Source organism: Stegostoma tigrinum, chromosome 2, assembly GCF_030684315.1.
Source record: "Stegostoma tigrinum isolate sSteTig4 chromosome 2, sSteTig4.hap1, whole genome shotgun sequence".
Taxonomy (NCBI): Eukaryota; Metazoa; Chordata; class Chondrichthyes; order Orectolobiformes; family Stegostomatidae; genus Stegostoma; species Stegostoma tigrinum.
The window spans coordinates 44,639,632-44,652,087 of record NC_081355.1 but is presented as its reverse complement, the minus strand read 5'-3'; the positions used below and the strand labels follow the sequence as shown (position 1 = coordinate 44,652,087).

At 44.9% G+C, this 12,456-nt stretch overlaps 1 protein-coding gene across 1 annotated transcript in view; it reads right to left on the bottom strand.

The window, feature by feature from the left end:
* The window catches only part of myo10 (myosin X), a 457,994-nt gene that overhangs the window by 374,133 nt on the left and 71,405 nt on the right, over window positions 1-12,456 (bottom strand). The window contains exon 3 of the mRNA XM_059653796.1: window positions 556-714. Within this exon, the coding sequence (XP_059509779.1) occupies window positions 556-714 (159 nt within the window). The remainder of the gene's footprint in view (window positions 1-555; window positions 715-12,456) is intronic.

The window sequence follows — 12,456 nt, the reverse complement described above, 5'->3', positions numbered from 1 at the left end:
TAGAGAAAAATCGTCGTTCAAGTCCTCCACAGAGAAGTGAGCACACATATCCAGAGAAGCAGTATAGACAGTATTGAAGGTGAGCTATGCAATTTGAGGTATTTTCAAATATGATTTTAAATCCTTAGCCCCCATCTGCTCTTTCAGGTGCACATGAAAGATTCTTTTTGTTTCTTCTTTGGTAGTTTGACAAACTGTCATGGGTCACTGCTTGGCATTCTGGTCAATATTAATCCAACATCAATACCCGCAATATCAGAGTATCCTTTCTTTTTCACAGGAGATTGCTAGAATGCAAATTTACTGCCACTAGTAGTCACTGCTTGCATCTCGGACATGTCAAAGGTACACTAGCTTTAAGTGCAATTATTTTCAAGTACTGTAAAGATTATCTGTTCCGCCCAATTTCCGCATTACACTCCCAGCAGAGGATTGTCACAAATTTGTCATACACATGCCCACATCCACTTCAAACATTTGAATTACTAAACAAGAAATGTTAATCATGTACAGATATCACTGGATTTCAACACCAGTATGCCGTTTTGAACTTACATAAATATTGTCCTGTTTAAATCGAATGTGTAAATTATGCATGATTGCCCCTTCATGCAGCTCTGCCAAGGTTGCCATATCCTCGACACCTTCAATGCTCGTCGGATGCATAGTCACCACTTTTTCCCTGGTTAATGTATTTACTTTATAAGTGAACACCTGTTTAAAATAAAAATTAATAACCAAATCAGGCATAAACATGGTGGATGCACAGTTGAATTTGAGAGTCAAAGATGAATACAGCAAATATAAATAAATCTTTTAGCTTTCATTTCAAAAAGATAATGAGTAAAATGCATTGCATGTGAGATTAAGTTCCAAAGTGCTTTGAGAAAGTGCACTGCTCCAAATATTGGCATTCCATGGATTTTTATAATTGCAAAACACTTTCAGGGGCTGTGGCATCATTGGTCTCTCTGGGGATACAGGATAGGTTTCAGGTTAGGTTACCGCCTGGACCCCGTAGAAAAACCATTTGATCGGCCTTAAAAGCTCCTTAGTAACATGAGACAATAGTAGAGGCAATCACAAGGCATTATCCTGTGGCAATTGTTTGGATCATAGTCCACAAGAATTTAATGGCTTAAGTGTGCAATTTTATACAAGTTTTACAAATACTAGACCAGAAAGCATGGAGGCTGTAAGCTCCAAACTACAACTGCTGATTATCAATTGAGGAGAAGGTGTAGAGAAAATATTTCCAAACTAATCTAAAGTCTTTTTGGAATATAAAATCAAATCAAATTATTTCAATTGATAAAAACTTCAGGGGAGAGGTCTTTTTCTTTGAGACATTGTGTAATTTTGAATACTAAACATGCATGCATAGCATCATAGGATTTACAGAGAAATTTTTCAAATCATCAATGTCTGAAACTTGCATTTCCACGCAGCGAAAACACAGTTACTTGATATGTAGGTTTCTGAAAGCCGCTTCACCATGTCTGCATCATAGATCATAGAATCCCTACATTGTGGAAACAGGCCCTTCAGCCCAACAAGTCCACACCAAACCACACAGCATCCCACCCAGACCCATCCCTCTGTAACTCACCTAATCTACACATCCCTGAACACTGTGGGCAATTTACCATGGCCAATCCAAGTAACCTGCACATCTTTGGACTGTGGGAGGAAACTGGAGCACCTGGAGGAAACACACGCAGACATGGGGAGAATGTGTAAACTCCACACAGTCACCTGAGGGGGTAATTGAACCTTGGTCCCTGGTGCTGAGAGACAGCAGTGCTAACCACTGAGTCACTGTGCCGCATCCTTCATTCCCATATTCTGTACTTTAAGCAATGTGCCTTTTCCATTTAGCACAAGCAAGTAAAGCACTATCTCGGCCTTTAATACATGATGGCGGATCTCATTGAGTAGAGAATGGACATGAACTCAAAATTAGCATTTGATCATATTTAACTGTTCGGTTAGCTAAGATGCCAACTGTTGTTCACTTACATTTCAACTCTCACTGCTGTATAACAGCACCAATCATAGTGCAACGTTTCTGGGTGTTACTGTTGTTTCCTCCCCTAAAAGGACACCCACCCACCCCCAAAAGGTATCGAAAATGCTATCTCTGCTTCAGAGGGGTATAGCCACAGGGCAATCCCGCACTGCCAGGAGGGACACACTTGGATGTCCTGCTCATGTCTCCTGTGATGAGAAGGAATTTCCTCCCACAGTGTGTTCAGTATGTTTGGAGATCCTTGCCACAGAGCCTTGAGGGCACAGTCCTTGTGTATGTTTAAGACTTAGATAGATAGATAGATTCTTCATCAGTGAGAGAATCAAGGGTTCCTGGATAAAAATCTTGAAAAGTGGATGTGAGGAGTGTCCAATCAACCATGATCCTACTCAATGGTACAGCCAGCTCGAGGGAACAAAAAGGCCTCATCCTATTCCTTTTTCTTATGGTGTTACAATCTTATGAACGACTCACTGACTGTTGAGAGAAGAGCAGAATTACAGGTGCAGGTATAATGATTCAGAAGAAGTGGGTAAACACAGTTTCTGGCTGTTATCCAGCTCAATCTGAACGGATGCAGGCAGAAAACATTGAAAATTATGCAACATTGCACCATGTTGAAGAATGAGATCAGCTTATCAACTAGGAAACAAAAGAAGTTTAGTTCTGCAAGTAGACCTGTAGAAAGCAACAAGTTCAAATTAGCATGATTTTTTAAAAATGTGAATTAGCGGCCTTCTTGATTTGAGCAGTGGAAGAGGTGAGAGGGGGAGCCAGGGGGCAACCAGGAAGATAAAATTTCCTTACAATAACTTGCCTCGTGAGTCAAGGGTCTTCTTGATTTGAGCAGTGGAAAAGATGAGAGTGCGAGCCAGGAAGTGAACTATTATATTTAGACATTGGTTAAACCAGAACACTTCACATGTAGTGTCTCCCACACATCCTCCTTCTCCTCTAACCAGGGTTAGAAAGGTAAGCTTACTTTTTCCTTATTTTGGCAATCTAGAGGAGGGGGAATGAATGGTAGGGCTGTTGCATGCTCCTCTTGTAGGATGTGGAAGGTATGGGTCACTACTAGTATCTCTCCTGACTTCATTTGGAAGAAGTGCACCCAACGCCAGTTCCTCACAGACCATGTTAGGGAACTGGAGCTGAAGCTGGATGAACTCCGGATCATTCAGGAGGCTGAGGGGGTGATAGATAGGGGTGATAGGGAGATTGTTGTGTAACTTGGGTGTGACAAAAGGTAGCTGGGTGACTGTCAAGGGAGGAAAGGGGACTAGGCAGGCAGTGCAAGGATCCCCTGTGGCCGTTCCCTCAATAATAAGTTTACCGCCTTGAATACTGTTGGGGGAGTGGGGGGGAGACCTACCAGGGGAAAACCATAGCAGCCAGTTCTCTGGCGCTGAGCCTGGCTCTGTGGCTTAGAAGGGAAGGGGGAAAGTAGCAGAGCGATAGTGATAGGAGATTCAATGGTTCGAGGATCAGACAGGAGATATTGTTAGCGAGTTTTGAGAAGATTTGTAGCTCAGGTTGAGTTTCTGGATGTGAGTTTACTCACTGAGCTGCAAGGTTAGTTTTCAGACGTTTCGTCACCATTCCAGGTAACATCATCAGTCAGCCTCTGATGAAGCGCTGGTGTCATGTCCCGCTTTCTATTTATTGTGGTACCGAGCGAGACTCCCAGATGGAATGTTGCCTCCTGGGTGCCAGGGTCAAGAATGTCTCGGATCGATTCTACAGGATTCTTAAGGGGGAGGGAGAGCTGCCAGAAGCTGTGGTACACATCAGTACCAATGACACAGCTAGGAAACGGGACGAGGACCTGAAAAAAGTGAATATAGGGTGTTAGGATGGAAGCTAAAAGCCAGGATGAGCTGACTAGTAATCTCAGGATTACTACCAGTGCCAAGGGCAAGTAAGACCAGGAATAGAGAGTGAGTGCAGCTGAACACGTGGCTACAGAGCTGGTGTAGGAGGGAGGGCTTGATTGAAATACCTTCTGGGGAAGGTGGGCCTGTACAGGAAGGACGGGTTGCACCTGAACTAGGTAAAAGAGGTAGGGGAGTGGCACTGGGGATGGTATCACAGCTGCAGAAAGGGAGGTCATGGAAGAGGATTTGTCCAGTGAGTCAGAACGGGTGGTAGTCAGAAACAAGAAAGGAGCAGTCACTTCATTGGGAGTTTTATTATAGTCCCCAATAACAACAGAGACACTGAGGAACAGATTGGGAGACAGATTGTGGATAGGTGCAGAAGTAATAGGGTTGTTATCATGGGTGACTTCAACTTCCCTAATATAGACTGGAACCTCCTAAGTGCAAATAGTTTGGATGAAGCAGATTTTGTGAAGTGTGTCCAGGAAGGATTCCTGACTCAATATGTAGATAGACCGACCAGAGGGGAGGCTTTATTGGATTTGGTGCTTGACAACAAATAAGGCCAGGTGTCAGATCTCTCAATGGGAGAGCATTATGATAGTAGATCATAACTCCCTGGCCTTTACTATAGTCATGGAGAGGGGTAGGAGTAGATGGCATGAGAAAGTATTTAATTGGGGGAGGGGGAATTACAATGCTATTAGGCAAAAACTGCAGAGCACAAATTGGGATCAGATGTTCTCAGGGAAATGCATGACAGAAATGTGGAGGTTGTTTAGCGAACAGTTGCGACAAGTACTGGATAGGTTTGTCTCACTGGGGCAAGGAAGGGATGGTAAGGTGAAGGAGCCTTACATGTGAAACATCCAGTCAAGAGGAAGAAGGAAGCAAGGATTGGACAGGGATCTAACAGGCCTACAAGGTAACCAGGAAGGAACTGAAGAATGGGCATAGGAGAGCTAGAAGGGAGTATGAAAAAACCTTGGTGGGTAAGATCAAGGAGAACCTCAAGGTGTTGTATGCTTATGTGAGGAACAAGAAGATGGCAAAGTGAGGATAGGGCCAGAGATAGTGGTGGGAACTTGTGTGCAGAGTTAGGGGAGATCCTCAATGAATACTTTGCTTCAGAATTCACCAGAGAGAGGGACCTTGAAGTTTGTGAGGGCAGCACGAAACAGGCAGATATGCTCGATCAAGCTGATGTTAGGAAGGAGGATGTGCTACAAATTTTAAAAAACATGAGGGCCATCCCTGGACCAAACAGGATATAACCAAGATTCCTACCAAAAGCGAGGGAAGAGGTTGCTGCCCCTTTGGTGATGATCTTTGTGTCCTCACTGTCCACTAGAGTAGGAATATACAAAAGTGACATCTCAGGACAAACACTGACTTGTAGGTGGGAGGCATTGCTCAAAATCTGTCTCAGTTTTAACCGGGAAACAGGCTGGTTTCATTCCGAAAGCTGGAATTTTAAAAATACCACACTGATTGACTGTGACTACAAATTGTGTCCTTTTTGAATAAAATAGAGTGTATCTATAAATCAACAAAAAGCTTGAAACAAATCAGCCCACAGATAGGTACGTGGGAGCGAGACGGGACAGGGACACAAGAGAGACAGTGTGTGATGGAGAGTATGCGTGTGTCTGTGTGCGAGCATATATCTTGAATTACCTATTACACTGTCATAAACCTATGGGGTGAATCATTTCATCCAATATGTTTGTTTGCAGATACATGTTACTCTGTTCCAAAATAACAATTTATAGTCAGTGTGGCAACAAACAATGGAATAAAACCAGCCTAAAACTCAGATTTTTCTGGTTGCAGCAGCAGCACGAGCGGGAGCTTGGAGCAGGAGCCTGTCGGGAAGCCGGTGAGTTTGAAATTGTATCAGAGATAATGGGAACTGCAGATGCTGGAGAATCCAAGACAACAAAATGTGAGGCTGGATGAACACAGCAGGCCAAGCAGCATCTCAGGAGCACAAAAGCTGACGTTTCGGGCCTAGACCCTTCTTCAGAGAGGGGGATGGGGTGAGGGTTCTGGAATAAATAGGGAGAGAGGGGGAGGCGGACCGAAGATGGAGAGAAAAGAAGATAGGTGGAGAGAGTATAGGTGGGGAGGTAGGGAGGGGATAGGTCAGTCCAGGGAAGACAGACAGGTCAAGGAGGTGAAATGAGGTTAGTAGGTAGATGGGGATGAGGTTAGTAGGTAGATGGGGGTGCGGCTTGGGGTGGGAGGAAGGGATGGGTGAGAGGAAGAACAGGTTAGGGAGGCAGAGACAGGTTGGACTGGTTTTGGGATGCAGTGGGTGGAGGGGAAGAGCTGGGCTGGTTTAAGGATGCGGTGAGGGAAGGGGAGATTTTGAAACTGGTGAAGTCCACATTGATACCATTAGGCTGCAGGGTTCCCAGGCGGAATATGAGTTGCTTTTCCTGCAACCTTCGGGTGGCATCATTGTGGCACTGCAGGAGGCCCATGATGGACATGTCATCTAAAGAATGGGAGGGGGAGTGGAAATGGTTTGCGACTGGGGAGGTGCAGCTGTTTGTTGCGAACCGAGCGGAGGTGTTCTGCAAAGCGGTCCCCAAGCCTCCGCTTGGTTTCCCCAATGTAGAGGGAGCCACACCGGGTACAGTGGATGCAGTATACCACATTGGCAGATGTGCAGGTGAACCTCTGCTTGATGTGGAATGTCATCTTGGGGCCTGGGATAGGAGTGAGGGAGGCGGTGTGGGGGCAAGTGTAGCATTTCCTGCGGTTGCAGGGGAAGGTGCCGGGTGTGGTGGGGTTGGAGGGCAGTGTGGCGCGAACAAGGGAGTCACGAAGAGAGTGGACTCTCCGGAAAGCAGACAGGGGTGGGGATGGAAAAATGTCTAGGGTGGTGGGGTCCCAACAACCTCCGGATACAACGCATCATCCTCCGACACTTTCACCATCTACAATCCAACCCCACCACCCAAGACATTTTTCCAAGACTCTCTCCGTGACTTCCTTGTTCGCTCCACACTGCCCTCCAACCCCACCACACCCGGCACCTTCCCCTGCAACCGCAGGAAATGCTACACTTGCCCCCACACCTCCTCCCTCACCCCTATCCCAGGCCCCAAGATGACATTCCACATTAAGCAGAGGTTCACCTGCACATCTGCCAATGTGGTATACTGCATCCACTGTACCTGGTGTGGCTTCCTCTACATTGGGGAAACCAAGTGGAGGCTTGGGGACCGCTTTGCAGAACACCTCCGCTCAGTTCGCAACAAACAACTGCACCTCCCAGTCGCAAACCATTTCCACTCCCCCTCCCATTCTTTAGATGACGTCCATCATGGGCCTCCTGCAGTGCCACAATGACGCCACCCGAAGGTTGCAGGAACAGCAACTCATATTCCGCCTGGGAACCCTGCAGCCTAATGGTATCAATGTGGACTTCACCAGTTTCAAAATCTCCCCTTCCCCCACTGCATCCCTCAACCAGCCCAGTTCATCCCCTCCCCCCACTGCACCACACAACCAGCCCAGCTCTTCCCCTCCACCCACTGCATCCCAAAACCAGTCCAACCTGTCTCTGCCTCCCTAACCTGTTCTTCCTCCCACCCATCCCTTCCTCCCACCCCAAGCCGCACCCCCCGCTACCTACTAACCTCATCCCACCTCCTTGACCTGTCCGTCTTCCCCGGACTGACCTATCCCCTCCCTCCCTCCCCACCTATACTCTCTCCACCTATCTTCTTTTCTCTCCATCTTCGGTCCGCCTCCCCCTCTCTCCCTATTTATTCCAGAACCCTCACCCCATCCCCCTCTCTGATGAAGGGTCTAGGCCCGAAACGTCAGCTTTTGTGTTCCTGAGATGCTGCTTGGCCTGCTGTGTTCATCCAGCCTCACATTTTGTTATATTGGATTCTCCAGCATCTGCAGTTCCCATTATCTCTGATACTATAGAAGTTAGGTACCTGGTCTGTGTATGTTGCTTTTCGGTGTACTTTCATTTGCAGTTCCCCATTTGTCTTGTGCTCTACCATGATGTCCAGAAATGGTTTGTTCTTCTCCTCCTCTGTGGTGAATCTTATTCCGGTGACGGTGTTGTTTACAAGTTTGTGTGTCTCTTCTAATTTGGTCTGTTTCATAATGACAAATGTGTCGTCTACGTAGAGTATCCACAGTTTAGATTGGATTTGCGGAAGGGCAATCCTTTCCAGTCTTAGCATCACTGCATCTGTTTTGAGTCTGGAGATAGGTGATCCCATGGGTGACTTGCTCGTATATTTGGCCATTGAAGGTGAAGTGGGAGGTCAGGCGTAAGTCCAATAGTTTGAGCATGTTGTCCTTGGAGATGGTTTCACTGGGCCATGTTCTTGTTCAAGTGGCGTTGTCATTGTTTCCCTTGCTAGTGGTATGTCTATTGATAGGAATAAGGCAGTGATATCAAACAATATCATGGTCTCTTCACCCTCTATCTTTATGTCTTTCATGAAGTTGAGGAATTCTTGGGCTGAGCGGGTAGAGTGGGGTGACTTGTTGACTAGGTGCCCAAGTCTTCTTTGTAGTTATTTGGCTAATCTGTGCAACGGAGTGCCTGGGAGGGAGACTATGGGTCTGAGGGGGACTTCCGGCTTGGGAACTTTAGGTAGTCCGTAGAATCGGGGTGTGTTGGTCCCTTCGGGTTTCATTTTCAAGAAGTCTGTTTTGTTGATCTGTTTTGTTTGTTTAAGTCTTTGTAGCATATAGAGGATTTTGTTGTCTAATTGTGGTATCTGGTCAGTCTGTATTGGCCGGTATGTGTTCTCGTCGGCGAGCAGTGCCTGTGTCTTGGAGATGTCATCCCTTTTATTCATTATCACTGCGATACGCCCTTTGTCTGCAGGTAGTATTGTGATGTTCTTGTCCTTCTTTAATCCGTCCATGGCTTGTCTTCCCCATGTGTTCAGGGCGTTAAGTTAGTGGTTAGTGTCGGGACTACTGTCAGTCTTATGGTTTGTTGTGTTTCTTCGTTGATGTTGTTGGTCTTGAGTGTGGCTTCCAGTGTAGCTAGGAATTCCGTTTTGTTGACATCCCTGTAGTTGTAGTTCAGTCCTTGGGTGAGAACGGCTTTTTCCTGTGTCTGTCAGTTCTTATTTTATAGAGGTGTGAACATTCTTGTTGTTTGTCTTCAAATGAATTTCAGATATCTGGTTGGCACAGAGTTGGACTGAAGGGTCTGTTTCCATGCCATATATCTCCAAGTCTTGGACTTTCATAAACCAATTTTCTCCCTCTGCATTCACTTTAAGTCATCTACTGCTGGTTACTAAAACTCCAAAGACCAGTTTTGTTAACCGCAGGTTGTTGATCCCTCTCATGTGTTCCTTCTTTTTGACCAGAATAAATGTTTGTTGAGCACAGTGAAATATTTGCTTAAATATCTGCAGCTGCAATCTAGGAGCAATCTAGAATGAGGTATAATAAATTTTAAAAACAGATGAGGAATTACTTCTCTCAAAAGGGTCTTGAATCTGTGGAATTCACTAGTCCAGTATTAGGAATGAACCAGGCGCACAGCGGCTCAGTGGTTAGCACCACTGCCTCACAGCACCAGAGAGCCAGGTTTGATTCCACCCTTGGGTGACTGTCGGTGTGGAGATTGCACATTCTCCCATGTCTGCATGGGTTTCCTTTGGGTGCTCCGGTTTCCTCCCATAATCCGAAGATGTGCAGGCTAGATGGATTGGCCATGCTAAATTGCCTGTAATGTTCAGGGATGCATAGATTAGGTAGGTTATAGGGGGATGGGTCTGGGGGCTTGCTGTCAGAATCAGTGTGGATTTGTTGGGCCAAAGGGCCTGTTTCCACACTGTAGGGATTGAATGACTCAAAATAAATTTGAGGAGAGACAGATTTTTACTTTGCAATGGGTTGAAGGATTATGAAGAGCAGTTAGGAAAATAGTGTTGAGGGCAAGGCAAAAATCAGCTATGACTGTATTATATGGCAAAGCATGTTTGCAGGGCTGAATTGCCTATTCCTGCTAAATGTCCTCATGCTCTCATGCTCATTCACTGATTTTCCCTTCAGTCTTTCTTCCCAGTCTGCTTTCGACAACTTTCCTTATACCTCTAATTGCTCTTATTTACTAGTTGAGGACACCCGTTTGAGACCAGGGTTACTCTCCCTCAAACGGACTTTGAAATTCTACTACATTACGACTGCTATCCCATTGAGGATCCCTTAAGTGTTTTTCAGTCAGCCAATCAGCTGAACACATCTTAAAGATGTATTTAGACTCAGTATGCAAACTGCTGAAGAAAGCCAACACAAAATGGTCAGAAATGCCTTTCTTCTGACCTAGGAATTTTGGTAGCTATTTACAATCAGGGAACTGTACAAGGAAGGTCATGTCTAGCCAGCCTGATCGAAGGTTCTGAAGAGGGAACAAAGATAATTGATGAGGGAAGAGCCGTGGATGTAGTGTACATGGACTTCAGTAAGGCATTTGATAAAATCCCACATGGCAGATTGGTACAAAACCTAAAATCACATGGGATTCAGGGTGGGCTGGCTAGATGGAAACAAAACTGGTTTGGTCATACAAGACAAAGGCTAGCAATGGAAGGATGTTTTTCAGACTGGAAACTGGAAACTCGTGGTGTTCCACAGGGATCAGTCTTAGGTCCTCTGTTGTTTTTAGTATACATCAACGATCTGGAGGAAAATGTGGGTGGTCTGATTAACAAGTTTACAGATGACAAAGATTGGTAGAGTTGCTGTTAGTGCTAACAATTGTGAAAGGATACAACATAATATGGATAGATTGGTGACTTGGGCACAGAAATGACAGATGGAGATTTATCTAGACAAATACGAGGTGATGCACTTTGGAGGATCAAATTTAAGTGTGAATTATTCTGTTAATGGCAGAACCCATCAGAACATTAACAAACAGATGGAACTGGGCGTGCAGGTCCACAGTTCCCTAAAAGTGCAACATAAGTGGCCAAAGTGATTAAGGCGGCATATGGCATGCTTGCCTTCATCAGCCAGGGCACAGAGTGCAAAAGTTGGCGAACCATGTTGCAGCTATATAAAACCCCTGTTGGGCAGCATACTGTGTGCAGTTTGTCGCCAAGTTACCCTAAGGACATGGAATGCAGAGAAGGTTCACCAGGATGTTGCCCGGTTGCAAGGGCACTGACAACAGAGGAAAGATTAAAGAGACTAGGATTGTTTTCACTGGAATAACGTCAGTGGAGAGGAAATCTGTAGAGATCTACAAAATTATGAGGAATAGATAGGGTGGATAGTCAGAGGCTTTTTCCTCAAAGGTTGAAGTTTCAATTATGAGGGATCACAAGCTCAAGGTGAGAGGGCAATAATTTAAGGGAGATGTGCAAGGAAAGTCTTTCCATATAAATCGTGGTAGAAGCCTGAAATGCACTGCCAGAATGGTGGTGGAAGCAGGCACATTGACGACATTTAAGAGGCATCTGGATAAGTACATGAATAGAGAGGGAATAGAGGGATACGGATTGAATAATGGCAGAAAGTTTTTTTTAAGTTTAGACAGGGCTTGAAGATCAGCACAGGCTTGCAGGACTGAAGGGCCTGTTCCTGTGCTGTACTCCTCTTTTCTTCTTGAATTATCTTGACGTCACAGAACAATTTCTACCAAATAAGACAAAAGTAAAAATGCTGGAAATACTTAGCAGGTCAGTCAGCATCTCCAGAGAGTTAATGTCAAAATGACCTCTCATCCAAGTGTCTCCGACACTTCTGCTACCTCTACCAGTATCATGGCCTTACCACTGAACATCAGAGACCAAGAAATGTCACTGACTTAATTATACACTCATCCTCCCTTGAACCTCCACAATCTTAAAGCTCATGGTTCTCCAAACCCTAACATCTGCTTCCAGCTCCTTGCTAAAACCCATAAACAAAATGTGGCTGATGCAGTGTTTCATCCAGAATCTGCTTCATTGAGCATACTTATGTCCACTCAATTTCTTTTCCTCACATCTTGTTCAATCACTTCCTGCCTAAATCTGCAATTTTTCCAATATCCCCAGTTTGAACAGACAAGAGCAAATATGTGGCACTAAACCAGACCTCATCTAGTTACCTCCACATTAACAGCTTTTATTCTCCAATGCATCCAGAAGCATCACATAGTTCTTTCGGGTTCTATTATAAATGTTAATTCAGGTTTTGTTTTGTTCCTAGTTCAATTAAAAAAAATTTGACTTAAGTCATCAAGACATACATAAGGCTGGTGATTAACCAAAAAGGAATGGGAAGAGAAGCACTGTAGAAACATGGGTTCAGATTTAACACGGCTGATTCATGGGAATGTGACAGGCATTTCCATCTTCATTTTGAACAGGTTTCTACCTGCCCTAATTTTAGCAGTATGACTGGGGCAACCTATTGCAGCATCATCTCACTAAAATTTAAAAAGTTTAGAATGTGATTACATAATCTGGATCCTGATCACAGTCATAACATTCAATCCTAGTGAAATTCACTGTCATACAGGATTATTGCATGAAGAAGAGAAGCAAATTCTTTTCA